The sequence below is a fragment of the Sparus aurata genome, unplaced genomic scaffold (genome assembly GCF_900880675.1).
Source record: "Sparus aurata unplaced genomic scaffold, fSpaAur1.1, whole genome shotgun sequence".
In the NCBI taxonomy this organism is placed as follows: domain Eukaryota; kingdom Metazoa; phylum Chordata; class Actinopteri; order Spariformes; family Sparidae; genus Sparus; species Sparus aurata.
This window is the reverse complement of record NW_022045124.1, coordinates 1-21,094: the sequence shown is the minus strand read 5'-3', so window position 1 is coordinate 21,094 and position 21,094 is coordinate 1. Positions and strand designations below refer to the sequence as shown.

At 45.6% G+C, this 21,094-nt stretch overlaps 1 protein-coding gene across 1 annotated transcript in view; it reads right to left on the bottom strand.

Moving 5' to 3' along the window:
- The window catches only part of LOC115577859 (GDNF family receptor alpha-2-like), a 148,213-nt gene extending 139,632 nt beyond the window's left edge, over positions 1-8,581 (bottom strand). Inside the window, exons 1-2 of the mRNA XM_030410742.1 lie at positions 7,926-8,581; positions 4,387-4,686 (exon numbers count right to left, since the gene is read on the bottom strand). Of these exons, the coding sequence (XP_030266602.1) occupies positions 4,387-4,686; positions 7,926-7,965 (340 nt within the window). The 5' untranslated portion in view covers positions 7,966-8,581. The remainder of the gene's footprint in view (positions 1-4,386; positions 4,687-7,925) is intronic.
- Between the last annotated feature and the right edge of the window lie 12,513 nt (positions 8,582-21,094).

The following is a 21,094-nucleotide window of genomic DNA, read 5'->3' as shown; positions in this document are numbered from 1 at the left end:
TTAGCTGACGAGTCGTCATCGCTCCAACTAGTTTTACTCCGTCAGTGTGTTAAACAGTGTGTTTCATTGAAGCTTCCAGCAGCTGCAGTGTAGGTGGAGGGAGGATGGAGACGTGTTGAGCTCGACTCTGTTTCCTCTGCGGCGTCTCCGGCCTCAAAGAAAACAACAGGAAGAAGAAAACAACAGAAAGAAGAAAAAAGGCAGCGAGAGCGACGGCAGCTCTCCGTCTCCGGCTCGGCTCCCTCCACCCACAGCCAATCTCCTGTCTCTCGGCTCATTAGTCATCTCCACCCTCCCCTTCAACACCTTCTAAACCTCTCTGAGGATCTGCTGGGTAATCACACATCGGGAGGAAGCTCCGCTGAGAGAGAGCTGGATGCTGCTGTCAATCACCGCCACTGTAATTACCCTGCTGATTCGCTGGAGTGAGACGTGACATCACACTGAATGTTAATACAACTGTGTCAAGTCTGAACGACGGAGCGTCCTCGTTTAATCATAAAGTCATCATCATTATTATTATTTCAGAATCAGAACCAGATCAATCTGTTGGGCTGTAGAGCGCCTCGGGAGTCAGTCTGAATAAAACGTGTCATAATTATATTATATAATGTTTAATAATGTCTGAATGACGTCTTCCACCAGGTGTGAACCAGGAATCACTGCAGCTGCTCCACTCTGCTCAGAACCAGGAGACAGAACCGGCGCTCCACGTTTAACATCTGCACAGCTGGAAGGATTTCTCTCAGAGTTTTCCTAAAATCCATCCGGCTGGTTTCAAACTTTGCACTGGTGTCTGAACTACAGACGACCAACCAGCAGCAGCGACAGACGTGGTGCAGACGTGACGACCAGCGAGAGAAGCTCACACTGATGTTAGCGTAGCAGCTTTAGCATCAGTTCAACCAGAGTTTGTTTCAGTGGAAGAAGAAGAAAGATGTTGTCGTTCTCTCTGCTTCTGTTCATCTGATCCACAAACAGTTTCTTCTCTCGACTCTCTGGATCGTTCTTATGAATCAGCTCTTATAAAAACTGTGTTTGAAAAAAAACAGTTTGACTCTTTCCGTTTCCTCCATCGTTCCGTCCTGAACACGCCTCCCTGCTCTCTCACTCCACCCCAACTCCAACTACTTCCTGAATTTTTAATCCCTCTCCTAAATCCAAACTAACCTTGGACGTCGGGAAACTTGTGAATTATTTCTCTCTCACCTGGTCGTCCTCTCCGGAATCTATTATACAGTTTTTAAGCTGAAAAGCCAACAAATCCTCTCCTGCCGTGTTAAATATTCATGTGTGAGTGAGAGACAAAGTAAAGTAGAGCAGAGAACTCTTCAGTCCACAAACTTTCTGTAAGTTGTTTATGAACTCATCTGTGGTGTAATGAAGCGTGCAGCAGATTCACTGTCATCAGACCGCTGCTGTGTTTGGACTCGTCTCCACTTCTGCCCACTGAGGTTCTGTGTTGGTTCTGAGTCCAGTCTGCTGCTGTCGTCCGTCAGAAACATCATTTAACAGACGACGAGTCTCTGAATCTGCAGCTTCACGAGGAGCGATCGTCTCCTCTGCAGCTCTTTACTTTTCTTTATGTTTCTTTTCATTTTCACGTTGTGTTCTGAACATGTGTCTGCACATCTGGTTACATGTTGAAACCCAGTTCTGAACCGTGGTGCCACAGCTGATCCATCAATAACCAGCGAGGAGTGTTTGTTGCTGCAGACGTGACGCCACGCTGAGCAATTACTCTCTGAACTGTTTCCTCACAGCAGATTCTGTATTGATAATGATAATAATGATGATGACAGTGTTTCTGCTGCTCATCAGCATCTGCAGCCTGCAACAATAATTAAGCACAAAAAAATAACAAACATGAAAACAAACAGAACATCAGGAGGTCTGTCGTGTTCACAGTTAATGAGCCAAAATATCTTTAAATGTTTAGTTACACAAGCCTCTGCCCCTGAACGCACCACGAACACACAAGCTGGAACACAAGCTGCAGTTCCTCTGACGGCCACTCGAGGCTGAAAGAGTGAGTCGGTCCAATGAGAGTCCAACGTGTCGTCACAGCCGGAATAAACAACTGTAACTGTAACTGAGGTTTGAAATCCAGAGCTGCTGAGATCCTATAAAGACATAAAGTCACTGGAGTGCTGAACGGAGGGAGATGTAGTTTCCCTCAGAGATACTGCAGGACAACAGACAGAACCAGAACCTCTGGTGAGTGCTGACTTTACTCAGAGACTAACTGAACCCAAACCCGCTCGGTGCTGGTGTGTAACATGACGTCTTCTCTGCTGAGTAGCGAGAGGTGAACTTCTGTAGCATGTTAGCTGCAGCTAGCCTGCTACAGGCTAACGAGGCTCGGTCCAACTCCACCTCGTGACCCAGTTCTGATCAGCCAGGCATGAAGCAGGGTCAGGTGCCCTTCACAAACCCGTGGGCTCTGTCCAGTGCTTTACACGGTCAGTGAACGCACCGCAGTGGTTGTGTGTTGCAGATGACTGATATGATGTGTTTGTGTTTCTGTACGTTGCAGCGCTGGTTATATATATTTCCTCTGTCCTCCCGTGTGTGGTCGCTGAGTGTGTGTGTGTGTCTGTATTTGTGTGTGTGTGTGTGTGTGTGTGTGTGTGTGTGTCTGTGTGTGTGTGTGTGTGTGTGTGTGTGTGTGTGTAATGCAGCAGCTTTGCGAGTATTGCTGGCACTACAGAGACGTCCTTAGTGGAACAGAGAACAAAGAGAGAGGCTCTTAATGAGCTCTGCCACTGCTGAGACCCAAACTAGGCCAGCCGACAGGCCGTGCATGTGTGTGTGTGTGTGTGTGTGTGTGTGTGTGTCTGGGTGTGTGTCTGTGTGTGTGTGTGTCTGTGTGTGTGTGTCTGTGTGTGTGTGTCTGTGGTGCTGACACACACAGAACACGGTGCAGGACCAGCACTGGGACCTGAACCAACCAAAGACATTAGCCAGGTGACTCACAGCAGCTCTGCACTGAGAGAATGTTTCATGTGATGTTTGCTCCATTATAATTCCCCCAGCACATCAGAACCACAGCAGAACCACAGCAGAACCACAGCAGAACCACATCAGAACCACAGCAGAACCACAGCAGAACCACAGCACATCAGAACCACAGCAGAACCACAGCAGAACCACAGCACATCAGAACCACAGCAGAACCACAGCAGAACCACAGCACATCAGAACCACAGCAGAACCACAGCAGAACTACAGCAGAGCCACAGCAGAACCACAGCAGAACCACAGCAGAACTACAGCAGAGCCACAGCACATCAGAACCACATCAGAACCACATCAGAACCACAGCAGAACCACATCAGAACCACAGCAGAACCACAGCAGAACTTCTGTTCTATCAGAGATAAACTTCACATGATTCCACTGCAGTGAAGGTTGTTGTGATCTGACGACGTGTTCTTGTCTTCTGCATGATGTTTCCAACATGAATCTGACTTCATGTCGTCTGTTTGTTTGTGTGATTCGTTGTGTTTTTATATTGTCTCATCAGAATGACGTTTGTCGACTCTTCAGCTCGTCTGTTAATCTCTCTGCTCTTTCATCCATAACTTCATTGAACTCTTCACAGTTCTCTTTGTATTGTGTGTTAACAGTTTCCTCTTCTTATTGTTTGTCTGATCACTCTGATGATCTCGTAGATGTTTCTAACCTGCGATGTTGTTCTGGCTTCAGACTGTGACGAGCTCAGAGTGTAACTGCTCGTTAACACGGGACGGTTTACATAAGAGCTAACATTAGCATGTGGCTAGCTCATGTTGCTAATGGTTATCTCTCTGTCTAATGGATCCAACATGTTCAACAGTAAACTATCAGCAACATCTGCAGAGTGAAGTTACAGATGAAGGAGCAGAGATCTCTATTGATCCTGTCAGTATTGATCAGTTCACCTGCAGGTATAGAACATCGATAGTTTACTGATCACATGAAGAAAATACTCCAACTGTAAAATGAACCAGTCAAATCATCTTTCCTCTCCACGTCTCAACCTGTCGCCTACATGACCCACAATGCAGCTGGAGACGAGGAGCAGCTACAGCGGTCTGCTCGGCTCACGGCTCTCTAACACTGACGGCTCTGTTCTGACTCGAGTGACATCACCTGATGACATCATCAGCCTCTGAGCAGGAGCTGAACACCTGGAAACACTCGCTGACCGCGGCTCGCTGCCTCGCTGCCTCGCCTGCGTCCCTGCTGACAGAACTCAAACCCACACAGCGATCGATGCCTCGTCAAACTCTGCACATGTGAAGTTCTGACAGAAGCACAGAAGTAGTTCTGTTTCATCTGCCAGCAGCTCCAAACACTGAGGGGGCTTAATGAAGTCTGTGCAGGCTGTGTGTTGGCTCTTACCCTCCGTCAGGCCCATGTGGATGCTCCAGTAGTTCTGCAGACACTGCAGCTCCTTCTTCATGCCTCTCTTGCAGCGGCAGTCGTACAGCGGCGAGTCCTGCAGCACCTCCAGCGCTCCCTGGCACTCCTTGGACGCCAGCATGGCGCTGCGCTCCTTGTCCCCGCCGGAGAGACACTGGCGCATGATCCGGTACCGTGAGCTGCACTGGCTGTTCTGGTTGCACAGTTCAGAGGCCCGGACGCAGTCCAGAGGTTCCCTCCAGCCCGGGGCGCCCAGCTCCGAGTCACACACACACACATCTGGAGGACACACACACACACAGAGAGAGGAGTCAGAGGTTACACTGATGATAGGATTAATGTGTGTGTGTGTGTGTGTGAGAGAGACTTCAATTTGAACATGAAAACCAAACAAACAAACGAGCGTCTACCTCCGCTGCCATGTCTCTAGAAACAGCCCACAGGCAGAGGAGGTCAGGAGTGAACTCACTGAGTTGATGTGTGTTGATAAAAGTTCAGCTAAAAATAAAGAAGTTAAATCAACCTTTTATCTGTTCCTTATGAATAATAAAAACAGGACAGATCATTAAAAATAGACGTCGACCAATGAGGAGACTGAAAACTGAGACTGATGTTGTGAGCCGATGGAGTGAAATATAAAGTACTCGAGTACTTCACTTCACTACTAACCCTAACCCACATCATCACCTGATGCACTGAGGCACAGACAGATTCTCTCCCATAAGCTTACATTGTGAAAGAAGCAGCGTTAGCCAGCTAGTGTTAGCATGTTAGCATGTGAAGCAGTAACATGTTGAAGCTGCAGGACACACACACACACACACACACACACACACACACACCTACACACACACACACACACAGCTGGTGTTTTTAAGAACATATAATTTCTTCCATTTTCTCGTGATAACAAGTTGAATTTTGTTTTCTCACGTCCGCGAGTTATTTATTCCTTTCTTAAATAAAACAAATGTTTTCCTGAGATAATTTTCTTGAGATAACGAGATGAATGAATCTGTTAGGACGAGTAAACTAAAGGTCGCTCCCTCTTGTTCCTCACAGCTTTCTGTTTATTAGATCAGCAGATTAAGAAGAAAGAAAGAGTTCTCATGATTAATTATCTCTGTTATCTAAAGATATCATCAGTTTGACCCGTGATGCTCAGAGCTGCTGCAGTTAATAATGTTCTGCTGACTGAACGTTGACTTGTTGTCTTCTTATTGATACACAGATGATGTGAACATGGTGAGTGTTGTTCTGTTGGAGAGAACTGGTGAACTGGGTTGTTCCTGTCTGTGACTGTGCTGCAGGTCGTTGGGTTGATTAAAGTGTGTTTTGTGTTTTGTGTTTCGTCAGCAGGTAATATTTGTGTGGAGTGTTTTGTCGGCGCAGCAGAACGTCGGTCACATCGTCTTCAGCTGCTGTGAAAACTGATGACCGTCAGGAACAAACATCACGTCAGGAATCATCTGCACGAGGTCGGCCGGCCGACAGCAGACGGATCAACACGCCGACGACAGCGTGCAGGTGGCGTCCAATTAACTGAGCGTCAGACGGAGCGGATACGAAAGTTTGGCGGCTCGATGTGAACGTTTCCTTCCAGCTGTGTGCCGACAGCTCGGAGACGCTCAGCAAACAGCTGCTGCTGCTCACCGCACAGCTACAGTCGATGTTTCATCCTGCAGAGCGTGTTCGTTACATCTGAAGTAAACCAGGAGTCCATTTATCACGCAGTCGACAGAAACATTCATTAAACTCAGCAACTTGGATTGATGCTCAATTATTTCAGACCTTTTTAATCATGAATACAGAAAACATTCATTTTTACGAATGATTTTCGTGTTTCGGTCGAACACGTCGGCTGCAAAAAACAAACTGCTGTCAACTTTAGCTGCCATTAGTTAGTTAGTGCAGTTAGCTCAGTTAGCAGGGCAGGTAGCGATCCATGAAAGCTTGGTGCACCTGGTGAGTGTTGAAGCTTTGGGATGGGTCGGGGCTAGCTAGTTAGCATGCTAACTTCTTTTCAATACACTACAAAGACTTTTTCACATTCTGTGAAGGATTTTAATTAATTTCTGAAGGTTTTTAACTATAATTTAACTGTTAATAATGCAAATAAAGTCTTAATCTTAATAAAATAAACAGAAAAGCTTCAACATAGACAAAAAGGATCAGTTAGTGTGTTTGTCATCATGTTATTAACTATTTTAATATTTTATTAATATCTTTAAATCAAGTTTATTATGAACACTTCTGTAGTCGTATTAATGTTAATAAGCATCTTATTGATCTTTATTACAGATTAACTAACATTAAAGTGTTACGATGAATCTTCTGCAGTATTAAATGTCAGAAACATGAAAATAAACACGTCTGACCACAAACTGATCCTGGTTCAGTTCAGCCTTTCAAAATAAAAGCTGCCAGCTGTTCCCTGTGGAGGCGGCTGGTTTCAGGACCGAGGACAGAGACGCTGCAGTGGTGCTGAGGTCCAGAGTCCACAGAGTCCACAGAGACCGGCTCCGGTTCAGCAGAGGCAGAAAGTAACTGAGTATTCAAGTACTCAAGTACTTAATATCGATACCTGATACTTCTACTGCACGACATGTCAGAGTCACATCACACCTGTGACCCACTCAGACACTGACACCTGACTCTGACCCTGCAGCAGACCGGGTTTATCCCCTCGGCTCGGTTCTGATCTGAACACTGGACCCGGCTGAACGTGCTCGGTTCTGTTGTTTTCCTGCCTCAACATCCAGTGGAGGAATGTGAATAAACTGTCACAGCTCGGCCTCCACGCCGCCTCCTGCTGGTGAACCTTTAATATCTTTGTGTCTGCTGATGTGTCGATATCAGCTCAGATGTATTGATCATCTCACTCCAGATATATTAACATCAAACAGATTGTTTTGATGATGTCACTCTGACATCATCAGCGGCCCTGAAACATCCACCTATCAGATCCTCCAGTGGAGGACACGAGACACGTCCATCCATCAGTCTATCAAATGTCAATCAATAATTCAATCACCAGCTCGTCTGATGGTCAGAGAATTGATCTGAGGCTGATCAATCAATCAATCAATCAATCAATGATCGACAATGAAAATAATCATTAGTCACATTTAACCTCTGATAACTGTGTAATCGAGTATTTATACTTTGTGGTGAAATGATCAGAATTCTTCCTCCATCCACAGTGTGTATGTGCGTGTGTGTGTGTGTGCGCGCGCGTGTGTGTGTGTCTGTGTGTGTGTGTGTCTGTGTGTGTGTGTGTGTGTGTGTGTGCGTGAGCTGTAATCTTTAGTTTTAGATGAAACTCTAAATCCTTGAATCACGCACGAGCCCCGCATGTTGGGAGAAGGAGGGGGGTCAGTGAGAGGTGGGGTCCCCCCTCACCTGCCTGTGTGTGTGTGTGTGTGTGTGTGTGTGTGAGGTGTGCATGCGCGCGCACGCTGGTGTGCGCCTGTGTGTGTGTGTGTGTGTGTGTGTGTGCGTGTGTGTGGTGAACTCACCCAACACAAACACCAGAGTAAGGGTGCTGATGAGGATCATCTCGGCGGTAATCCGACAGGTCCTGAAGGCGGAACACAGGCGGTCCGGTCCGGTCCGGTCCGGCTCTCTCTCCCGCTGTCTCCCGGTGTCTCTCACTCCCTCTCTGCGCTGCGAACCGGAGAAAGTGCCGCCGACATGCTGGGGGAGCTGGGGTCGGTGTGTCGGGGCGCCCGGAGCCCCTCGGTGGACTCAGAGCAGCGCGGAGGGACGAGAGTCCGTTAAGGACCGCATGTTCCGGCCCGGTGTATCCGGTCCATGAAGAGACTCTCCCGCTGCTGCTCGCACTCCGTCCGCGCGCCTCACTCCAACTTTCCCGCTGCTCGCTGCTCGGTGCTGGTTCAGAGGACTGCCGGCGTCCGGAGCCCGCGCGCATTCATACCAACAACAATAATGTTAATAATATTAAAAATAATATTAATAATAATAATAACGACGATGACGCGCCTCTGTCGGCACTTCAGTCGCTGCTGCTGGTGCGTAATGGCACGCGCGTCTCCCGGTAAAACTGCGTCTAATCCACTCCAGCTCCTCGTGCGTCCGCTCGCGTCTCCTTCAGCGAACCAGCGCGTGCGACCACTGAGGAAAACCTAGAAACCCACACACACACACTCCCCCCTCCTCCCCCTGACACACACACACACACACACACTCCCCCCTCCTCTCCCTGACACACACACACACACACACGCACTCCCCCCTCCTCCCCCTGACACACACACACACACACACTCCCCCTCCTCCCCCCGACACACACACACACACACACAGATACAAACACACACACACACACTCCCTCCTCCTCCCCCTGACACACACACACACACACACAGATACAAACACACACACACAGTAAAAGCGCGTGCGTGCCACCCTCTCTCTCTCAGGTGTCTAACACGCACCACGCGCGTGCACGGATGACGCGCACGATGACCCGGGGTGATGCGGCGCGCGGCGAACAAACCCCAAAACGCACTCAGTGCGCGCGCTCACAGGAATGTAACAGAGTACTTCAGTTTTAAGGTACTCGAGTATTTACATGTTCTCCTTCTCTATACTCTCTCTCAGCTGCATGTATCAGATTACTTTAGTTACTAGTTACTCTGCAGATTACAGGCTGCATCAGAGACAAGAAGAACATTTTATTATTGGTTAATTTCAACATAAATACAGAAACTAAAACTCAAGATGACAAAGGAAGAAGTACAAACACACACAATACATTTACTCAGATACTTAGTTACTTTAGTATTTTCATTTTATGCCACTTTATGCTTAATAAGTTGTTATTTTTATTAGATTACTTTAGTTACTAGTTTCTGTTTGTGATCTTGACAAAACAACATTTGGTATCAGTGATGACGACATTAAAACAATTAAAATGTAACTCATTAATACAGAAACACAGGAATATAAACAATGTTTGACCATCCGGGCTTCCATAGTTTTGTTCTGCTGTTTCAAATCACCTTCACCTTTCTTTACAGATTCTTTAATCATCTTATTTTTGACTGACATTCATAAAGCAGCTGACGAGACTACATCAACTGTAAATAAAAACATGGATTCATTATTTATGTTCAACTTTGACAGAGTCGTTGAGACGGACTCTCACAGCACCTCACCATTCCATTCAGTCGACAACGATTCGATTCTTAACCGATTATCGATTTTTTTTGCATACATTTTCATGCATGATTTAAAATAACAATAATAATAATAATAATAATAATAATAGTAATAATAATCAAATCTGAGTTTGCTAATCACTTCCTACTTTTGTGGTGATCATTAAAGAAAATCAACAGATTAATTAACTTAATATTTAATCATTTTAATATTTCATTAAAGCAAAGGCTTTTCTTTGTCACAAATAGATTTGACTTGAACACAGAATCCTCCTGTTACAGACAATGAGCATGAGAGAAAAACATACTGTAGCCTGTATAAAAATAAAAAAGCTTCAGCTCTCATACGAAAACATGGCTACTTTTGGTCATTGATAATAAAAAAATGAACACATTAATTTTTCTTCTCTATGTGTCATTAAAGAAAAAGCTGCTCTCAGTCAAAGATAACAATAAGACCTCTCCTGTTATGGGTGATAGGCAGCACGTCCTGATGCTATGCTACCTCTTGCATTCCAACACACTGTGCAACAACTTTTTGCACAACATGTTGAAATGCAAGCGGTGCGCAACAAAGCGCGACTGAGTACAGACGCAAGTCCTCGGCAATCAAAGTTGCGGCAGAGTTTGTAATTCGCTTCACTCTCTCCGAGTTGGGTGGAAAATTTGATATTGCTGTTAAAGCAGAGGCTGCCGGTTGAATGTTGCGCTGAGCCATCTCATGTTTTTTTGTTATGTGTGCACCATCAACTGTCCGGGCGCTGCACTTCCACAATTACAAGTTCCGCCTCTTGCGCTCTGTCAACATTACGTTGTCAATTAACATTTAGAAAATCAATTTTTGACTTTTGTAAATCGATTCAGAATCGTCTGCGTCGCGATGCATCTAAGAATCAATTATTTCTCCCACCCCCAGTTGAGAGTTTAACTTTTCTCAGTCAAGACTGCAGAAGAAGTGGTCGTGTGTTTATACCTGGTGCCTACATTTCCCACAATGCAACTGTTCCTCTGACAGCGCTCTGCTGCTCTCCATTGTTCTCTATCATCAGGAGGAGGAGAGGAGGACTGAGTTTTGAAGTTTTGGGTGAACTGCTCCTTTAAGAAGTTTCTCCTGATGGATTTATTAATATTTGATGATCTCATCGCTGCCAGAAAACCAGAATCGTTCCCCAGATTTCTTGCTGAATATAAAAATAAGGAACCATGGTGACGCAGCAGGAGACTGAAATATTGTTGGATGGCAGCAGAAGCAGCAGTGTCTCACGTTAGCTCCTCTTCAGAACCCGATGATGAAAAACTCTGAAGGAATATGTTTAATTTTTATCTGGATGCTAACAGCAGCTAGCAACACACTCACAGAGACGATGCTAACATGATGATGTTGAGCAGATACAGTGTTTACAGAGTCTGTAGAGTTCAGAGCTGGACGGCATGTGGAAGTCATTATCTCTGCAGTCCTGGACACTTTACAGTGTTGGAGTGAAAGTCCTCCTGAGGAGAATCTCCTCCTCTTCCTGATGTGACGTGGTCAGTTCACGCTTTGATTCATGAATAATTTCCCCGACATCCTCAAGCACATGAATCATGAGTCAGCGCTTCATATTAAACTAACGACACAGAGACCAAACGTGAGTCATCTGTGCAACGGTGAGACTCAGAACCTTGTGATCCTCTCAAGATGTTTTCAGCTTCTAAAGTTACAGCTCGTTTGGATAATTCAGCCATTAAATACCCCGGGAGATCTCAGCAGGTGAGCCTGGACTCGACACCAGCCGCTCATTCAACTGAACGCCTTCTCACACCAGGACGCTAAAAGCTCACTGACAGAAGGAGCCGAGGTCCGTCGGGTCCGGATCAGTTCACACAGGGATCATTAGAACCTTTATGTTAATGAGCCGCCTCAGCTCTAATAACATCTGAGTGTAATTCAAGTAGAAATACCTCATGTAACTGTGGATGTTATCTGATGATTCATACTGTTGTTATCGGTCAGCAGCGCTTCATGTGGAGGCTGACGGGAGTGAAGCTGCTGTCAGACACTTAATAAGAGTTTAAGACAATTTACACAAATGAAGTGGAGCCAACAGAAAGATACAGCGCAGTAAATAAAAGTACAATATTCACCCTGAGATGTTGAAGAGCAGCCAAGAGGTTTAAAGTAAAAGAAGGTCAAAGTTTAATGAATGAGGGTAATTAAGTAATAAAAAACAAACAGAACTAAACGTGTCTGAAACGAGTCGGTAGAAGTAAAACATTTGTGTCCCAACAGATTTCCTACTTTTCTTCTTTTAACTTTGAAAAATGTATTTAAAACTAATATACAAACATGACTTTATATCCTCAGGAGGAGGAGAGGAAGACTTTATATCATCAGGAGGAGGAGAGGAGGATTTTATAACCTCAGGAGGAGGAGAGGAGGACTTTATATCATCAGGAGGAGGAGAGGATGACTTTATATCCTCAGGAGGAGGAGAGGAGGACTTTATATCATCAGGAGGAGGAGAGGATGACTTTATATCATCAGGAGGAGGAGAGGAGGACTTTATATCATCAGGAGGAGGAGAGGATGACTTTATATCCTCAGGAGGAGGAGAGGAGGACTTTATATCATCAGGAGGAGGAGAGGATGACTTTATATCATCAGGAGGAGGAGAGGAGGACTTTATATCCTCAGGAGGAGGAGAGGAGGACTTTATATCATCAGGAGGAGGAGAGGATGACTTTATATCATCAGGAGGACAGGAGGACTTTATATCATCAGGAGGAGGAGAGGAGGACTTTATATCCTCAGGAGGAGGAGAGGATGACTTTATATCATCAGGAGGAGAGGAAGACTTTATATCATCAGGAGGAGGAGAGGAGGACTTTATATCATCAGGAGGAGGAGAGGAGGACTTTATATCATCAGGAGGAGGAGAGGATGACTTTATATCATCAGGAGGAGAGGAAGACTTTATATCATCAGGAGGAGGAGAGGAGGACTTTATATCCTCAGGAGGAGGAGAGGAGGACTTTATATCATCAGGAGGAGAGGAGGACTTTATATCATCAGGAGGAGGAGAGGAGGACTTTATATCATCAGGAGGAGAGGAGGACTTTATATCATCAGGAGGAGAGGAGGACTTTATATCATCAGGAGGAGGAGAGGAGGACTTTATATCATCAGGAGGAGGAGAGGATGACTTTATATCATCAGGAGGAGAGGAAGACTTTATATCATCAGGAGGAGGAGAGGAAGACTTTATATCATCAGGAGGAGAGGAAGACTTTATATCATCAGGAGGAGGAGAGGAAGACTTTATATCATCAGGAGGAGGAGAGGAGGACTTTATATCATCAGGAGGAGAGGAGGACTTTATATCCTCAGGAGGAGGAGAGGAGGACTTTATATCATCAGGAGGAGAGGAAGACTTTATATCATCAGGAGGAGGAGAGGAGGACTTTATATCATCAGGAGGAGAGGAAGACTTTATATCATCAGGAGGAGGAGAGGAGGACTTTATATCATCAGGAGGAGAGGAAGACTTTATATCATCAGGAGGAGGAGAGGAGGACTTTATATCCTCAGGAGGAGGAGAGGAGGACTTTATATCATCAGGAGGAGGAGAGGATGACTTTATATCATCAGGAGGAGAGGAGGACTTTATATCATCAGGAGGAGGAGAGGAGGACTTTATATCATCAGGAGGAGGAGAGGATGACTTTATATCATCAGGAGGAGGAGAGGAGGACTTTATATCATCAGGAGGAGGAGAGGAGGACTTTATATCATCAGGAGGAGAGGAGGACTTTATATCATCAGGAGGAGGAGAGGAGGACTTTATATCATCAGGAGGAGGAGAGGAGGACTTTATATCATCAGGAGGAGGAGAGGAGGACTTTATATCATCAGGAGGAGAGGAGGACTTTATATCATCAGGAGGAGGAGAGGAGGACTTTATATCATCAGGAGGAGGAGAGGAGGACTTTATATCATCAGGAGGAGAGGAGGACTCTATCAGGAGGAGGAGAGGAGGACTTTATATCATCAGGAGGAGAGGAGGACTTTATATCATCAGGAGGAGGAGAGGAGGACTTATATCATCAAGGAGAGGAGGAGGAGGACTTTATATCATCAGGGAGGAGAGGAGGACTTTATATCGATCAGGAGGAGGAGAGGAGGGACTTTATATCATCAGGAAGGAGTGAGAGGGAGGACTTTATATCATCGAGGGGAGGAGGAGAGAGGACTTTATATCATCAGGAGGAGAGGGAGGACTTTATATGCATCAGGAGGAGGAGAGGAGGGACGTTATATCCATCAGGAGGAGGAGAGGAGGACTTATATCATCGGAGAGAGGAGGACTTTTATATCATACAGGTGAGTGAGGAGGAGGGACTTTATATTCCTCACGGAGGTGAGGAGAGGAAGACTTTTTATCATCAGGAGGAGGAGAGGAGGACTTTATATCCTCAGGAGGAGAGGAAGACTTTATATCATCAGGAGGAGGAGAGGAGGACTTTATATCATCAGGAGGAGGAGAGGAGGACTTTATATCATCAGGAGGAGGAGAGGAGGGCTTTATATCATCAGGAGGAGAGGAGGACTGGGTTGTCTTATTTGGGTGAACTGCTCCTTTAAGAATTTTCTCCAGATGGATTTATTAATATTTGATGATCTCATCGCTGCCAGAAAACCAGAATCGTTATTTAGATTTTCCGTCTTGCTGAATATAAAAATAAGGAACCATGGCGACGCAGCAGGAGGCTTAAATATTGTTGGATGGCAGCAGAAGAAGCAGCAGTGTCTCACGTTAGCTCCTCTTCAGAACCCAATGATGAAAAACTCCAAAGGAACAAGTTTCAGTTTTATCTGGATGCTAACAGCAGCTAGCGACACGCTCACAGAGACGATGCTAACTTGATGATGTTGAGCAGATACAGTGTTTACAGAGTCTGTAGAGTACAGAGCTGGACGGCATGTGGAAGTCATTATCTCTGCAGTCCTGGACACTTTACAGTGTTGGAGTGAAAGTCCTCCTGAGGAGAACAGGTGGAGGACAAAGTGTTGCAGGTTTATTCATCATCTAATAATCAATCTCCATCTGCAATCAGAAACTGTTTTCATTCTGCTCTGTTCAAAGCTTTCTCAATTAACAATTTGTTCCATAAATATTGAAAATGGTTTAAAAACTTCCTCAAAACAAAGGTGACGTCTTTATTTGTTGTGTCAAATCAGAAGCAGCAGAAGAGACGAATCAGCTGACAGCTCGTCCTCCATCACTGAGCGGCAGTGAATCTCCTCCTCTTCCTGATGTGACGTGGTCAGTTCACGCTTTGACTCATGAATAATTTCCCCGACATCCTCGAGCACACAAATCATGAGTCAGCGCTTCATATTAAACTAACGACACAGAGACCAAACGTGAGTCATCTGTGCAACGGTGAGACTCAGAACCTTCTGATCCTCTCAAGATGTTTTTAGCTTCTAAAGTTACAGCTCGTTTGGATAATTCAGCCATTAAATACCCCGGGAGATCTCAGCAGGTGAGCCTGGACTCGACACCAGCCGCTCATTCAACTGAACGCCTTCTCACACCAGGACGCTAAAAGCTCACTGACAGAAGGAGCCGAGGTCCGTCGGGTCCGGATCAGTTCACACGGGGCTCATTAGAACCTTTATGTTAATGAGCTGCCTCAGCTCTAATAACATCTGAGTGTAATTCAAGTAGAAATACCTCATGTAACTGTGGAATTTATCTGATGATTCATACTGTTGTTATCAGTCAGCAGCGCTTCATGTGGAGGGTGCAGGAGTGAAGCTGCTGTCAGACACTTAATAAGAGTTTAAGACAATTAACACAAATGAAGTGGAGCCAACAGAAAGATACAGCGCAGTAAATAAAAGTACAATATTCACCCTGAGATGTTGAAGAGCAGCCAAGAGGTTTAAAGTAAAAAAAGGTCAAAGTTTAATGAATCAAGGACAAACCAAAACATTTAATCAAGTTATAAAAAACAAACAGAAGTAAACGTGTCTGAAAACAGTCAGTAGAAGTAAAACATTTGTGTCCCAAAAGATTTCTCACTTTTCTTCTTTAAACTTTAAAAATGTATTCAAAACTAATATACAAACATGACTTTATATCATCAGGAGGAGGAGAGGAGGACTTTATATCATCAGGAGGAGGAGAGGAGGACTTTATATCATCAGGAGGAGGAGAGGAGGACTTTATATCATCAGGAGGAGGAGAGGAGGACTTTATATCATCAGGAGGAGGAGAGGAGGACTTTATATCATCAGGAGGAGGAGAGGAGGACTTTATATCATCAGGAGGAGGAGAGGATGACTTTATATCCTCAGGAGGAGGAGAGGAGGACTTTATATCATCAGGAGGAGGAGAGGATGACTTTATATCATCAGGAGGAGGAGAGGAGGACTTTATATCCTCAGGAGGAGGAGAGGAGGACTTTATATCATCAGGAGGAGGAGAGGATGACTTTATATCATCAGGAGGACAGGAGGACTTTATATCATCAGGAGGAGGAGAGGAGGACTTTATATCATCAGGAGGAGGAGAGGATGACTTTATATCATCAGGAGGAGAGGAAGACTTTATATCATCAGGAGGAGGAGAGGAGGACTTTATATCATCAGGAGGAGGAGAGGAGGACTTTATATCATCAGGAGGAGAGGAGGACTTTATATCATCAGGAGGAGGAGAGGAGGACTTTATATCATCAGGAGGAGAGGAGGACTTTATATCATCAGGAGGAGAGGAGGACTTTATATCATCAGGAGGAGGAGAGGAGGACTTTATATCATCAGGAGGAGGAGAGGATGACTTTATATCATCAGGAGGAGAGGAGGACTTTATATCATCAGGAGGAGGAGAGGAGGACTTTATATCATCAGGAGGAGAGGAGGACTTTATATCATCAGGAGGAGGAGAGGAGGACTTTATATCATCAGGAGGAGGAGAGGAGGACTTTATATCATCAGGAGGAGAGGAGGACTTTATATCATCAGGAGGAGGAGAGGAGGACTTTATATCATCAGGAGGAGAGGAGGACTTTATATCATCAGGAGGAGGAGAGGAGGACTTTATATCATCAGGAGGAGAGGAGGACTTTATATCATCAGGAGGAGGAGAGGAGGACTTTATATCATCAGGAGGAGGAGAGGCGGACTTTATATCATCAGGAGGAGAGGAGGACTTTATATCATCAGGAGGAGGAGAGGAGGACTTTATATCATCAGGAGGAGGAGAGGAGGACTTTATATCATCAGGAGGAGAGGAGGACTTTATATCATCAGGAGGAGAGGAGGACTTTATATCATCAGGAGGAGGAGAGGAGGACTTTATATCATCAGGAGGAGGAGAGGAGGACTTTATATCATCAGGAGGTGGAGAGGATGAGGAGGACTTTTGAGGTTTTGGGTGAACTGTTCCTTTAAGAATTTTCTCCAGATGGATTTATTAATATTTGATGATCTCATCGCTGCCAGAAAACCAGAATCGTTCCCCAGATTTCTCGTCTTGCTGAATATAAAAATAAGGAACCATGGCGACGCAGCAGGAGGCTGAAATATTGTTGGACGGCAGCAGAAGCAGTGTCTCACGTTAACTCCTCTTCAGAACCCGATGATGAAAGGAACTTATTTCATTTTTATCTGGATGCTAACAGCAGCTAGCAACACACTCACAGAGACGATGCTAACATGATGATGTTGAGCAGATACAGTGTTTACAGAGTCTGTAGAGTTCAGAGCTGGACGGCATGTGGAAGTCATTATCTCTGCAGTCCTGACACATTAATATGTTGACAGTAGATGTGTGAGATTGAACAGTGTGTGGGCCGACAGACAGTCCTCACTGTGAAACATCTGATGCTGTAAACAGTGTGCAGTGACAGTGACACTCTGCAGCCTGCAGGGAGGATTACAGCAATTAACTGACTTCCTGTAACACAAACATTTCTTCCTGTCACAAAACATGAACCTCATCAAGGCGATTTGTCACACGACCACATAAACTCAGCCCGCGGTCGACCCTGACGAGAGCGACACAGTTCATCTTAAATAAACAGAAGCAGTGAGTGATGAGGCCCGAAGCTCGGCCTGTGAGACGGGACGGAACCTGTTGGAAGTCTGAACTGGACCCACAAAGAGGCTGCAGGTCCGGATGGGAAGCTAACCAGCAGCTACATCAATAGCTGTGATTGGACCGTTTGTCCCGAGCGATAGTCTGATGTTTCAAAGACAGAACATTTTGACGACGTGCTTGGTTTGTTAGCACGCAACGTAACATCACATCTGACCAATGTTTGTGCAGGGTCGTGTCTCTAGCCCATTTGAGATAGAAAAGATGGCACATTTGCAGCCAGGTAAAGGCTGCAATGTGCCGCCTTGTCTTTCTAAAACGGAGGTGTAATATTCCTTCTTTTCCAAAAGCCACCACTTGGCCTCAACTGGGGTAGGAGTAAACATGTGACGTGAAGCAGGAAGTTGGGCTGTGAACAGTGAAGCAGGTCGAATTTTTCTTCAAAATAAGAGCTTTACATTGCACCCCATTGGAGTTTAGAACTGGGCTCTTTGCGGGGGGGCTTTTAATTTGAAAGTAGCGACCGTTCTTAGCTTGTTGACACAACAACAAGCTAACACAACCAAACAGCTATAGAGAGCGAGGAGACGCTAGCATCTCCTGGATCTCAGTGGCTGTCCAGTTGTTCATCTTAATGTCCGCAGATGAAGTGATGGACTGACTGCTGTGATCAGCTGTTTCCTGGTTTTAAAACTCCCCGGCTGTGGGTCGCACAACAGTGCACGTCATCAACACCTCCGCCCACCTCACGCAGCATCGATGGCTCGGATTTACAGCCATGGAGGTGGAAATTAGTGTACCCTCAGAGGTGTCACCAAAACAGACTCCCATATTACTGCCATATTATTGCCTTCTGTCTAAATCCACGGACCTAGCCACAAAAAGGACGGCCAACCTGGCGTCTTGCAGCCCAGGATGAAAACAGCTAATGTTAAAAGCCGACTGGACATGGTGTCAGAAGATGAACCAGCTTCAGCAGTAAACATGTGTGAAGACATCTGTGACTTCATCCAGAATAAGAATCTCAGGCACAGTTCACCATCTGTTCCAGGGTCTGATGACAAGGTGTTCTGGAGTACAGTTCATGATGTACCAACACATGGAACCAGTCTGTTTGTGGTGACAGAACCTCCATGTTTGGACCGCTGTGGCTGCTTCATACCCTGATGATGTCAAAGTGTTCACTTCCTCTTTGTTGTGCACGGTGGCAGATTGCAAACCATCCTGACGTCCTCGAGTACAGAACATCACACCCACCTGTCTCTACCTGCTGTCACTGTCAAACAGAGACAGCTCTCAAAAAACAAACAACATGGAACTAAATATTCATTCTTTCTTTCTTTTTTTAAAATGGACCTGTAGAAATATTCATAGTTCATTCCCTTTTAACGTCTCGCTCCATCAGAATATGTGGGCAGGTTTTTACAGATTGGCTGCAGCTTTCAGAAGATCCAGATACAAATCATATTTAATATATTCATGTATTCTGGTGTCTTCTGTGTCTTTCAAACATTTTCTCTGTCAGTGTGAAGCGGTTTCTGTCTGTGTCCTGATGCAAACGTCCTGCTATTGATCAGCATCAGTCTTCCTTCACTTGCAGCCGTGCGACCGACGATCCGTTCGTCCTCAGTTATGGAAATGTTCTGAGCAGCAGCTGGTGGCAGATTTCAAACGGACGCTGGGAGAAGGTTTGGCTGGAACACAATCATCTTCACATCACACGACAGCTCGAGCTGATGGAGATGACAGCTTCTACCAAGATGGACGCGGGGAGCAGAGATGCAGAGATGCTGAGCAGCTCGCAGCGTCGCCTCTCAAATCAGACGCAGGAAACACCAGCAGCTGAAGAAGACGGCTGAATCTTGTTGACACTGTTTGTCTCTTCCTGGAACTGAGTTTGTTCATCACACTGACAACTCAGTCAGTCACGTAGAGCTTCTTTAGGTTCAGTTTTCAACGTGTTGTTCAGATGACACTGTTCTTACGGACCGGTTCGGTTCAGGCACAGAGAGACTCAAAGGTTTGGAAAGTTCATGTTCTGCCTTCAGATCCATGACGGCACAAACGCGTCTCCATACGTCCTGCAAACACATCCGGCTGTCGCACCACGAACACGGCTGGAAAGTTGAGATGCATCATCACAACTCTCCTGACGTCTCATCTGAAATATCTGCTGCCTCGACACACCGACGGGTCAGAACCTTCTGGGTTTGTTGCCACAATAATGCTGAAATCTCATGCAGAATATCCAGGTGTCAGGATTAAAGATGTTGAAAGGTTTTCTCATGTACAGAACATAAACATACAGACATTTTAAACGACAGGTAGAAGTGTCCGTGTTCTGCTGCTCTGACTCACCTGCGCAGAGAACGAGCAGCTACACATTTCTCACCTGCACTCGCTCGTTTGTTCAGATGAGATAAGACTGATTGTGATTTGATTTGTGGCGCCGTTTAGCAGAACATTAACCTCAGGTCCGACTTTCCTCCCCGCGAGCGCTGATTCCTCCTCTAACGACGGCGGTGTGATCCAGTTCATCCTGCAGCTCTGTAATTGTCCTCCTAATGTTGTCCAATCACTCTATCACTGATGTATCCTCTGACTTCAGCTCATTAATCAGTGTTAATTATAATTGGCTTTTCAAGTGGTGGCTGTAATTGAATTAGCGCCTGGAGACAGAGGTAGAGGAGGTCAGTGCTGCAGGAGGTTCAGGTCGGAGCTGCTGCCAGACGAGCAGAGATGAAGTTTGAATGAGGAGCAGGAATAAACGAGCGAGCGGAGGATGATGAGAGACTAATCCCGCCTGACAGTTTGCTGTTCATCGTGTTGTGAAAGTGATTTCTCAGCAGACTGCAGCTGCTGGACTCACAGCGTCCACTTCATTTCCACACAGAGGAACATTTCTCTCTCTTCAGTGAAACAAAACGTCGTCCTCCTCCACAGTTTCCTCCTCATGGTGGATCCTCACATGAATGTTTGAGTTTAAAAGACTTGGTTCAGAGCTGGTCGCAGGGCCGCGTGATGACAATACAGAGAGTAACGACATGATGTTTGTGTTTGTTTCATGGCGACAGAACTGGAAGTTTGTGACGAGGAGTGACGACCTGATGCAGACGAGCAGATCCTGTTACACACAAACTGAAACTGAAACTGACCCACATCTGTGTATCTGTTTATTTATTAATAACCTCGTTTCTGTACAACAACTCACAGGTACCACGGTTACCAGGGTTACCAGAGCTTACCAGGGGTTACAGGGGTTACCAGGGGTTACCGGGGGTTACCAGGGGTTACCAGGGGTCATGGGCTCTGATGGAGGCCTGCAGGTGTCTGGTGGTAATCACTGCTGCTGATGGGAATTGACCGGATCATCGTAAACTCACCGAGAGCAAGAAGCTCACATCGACACACACACAACTC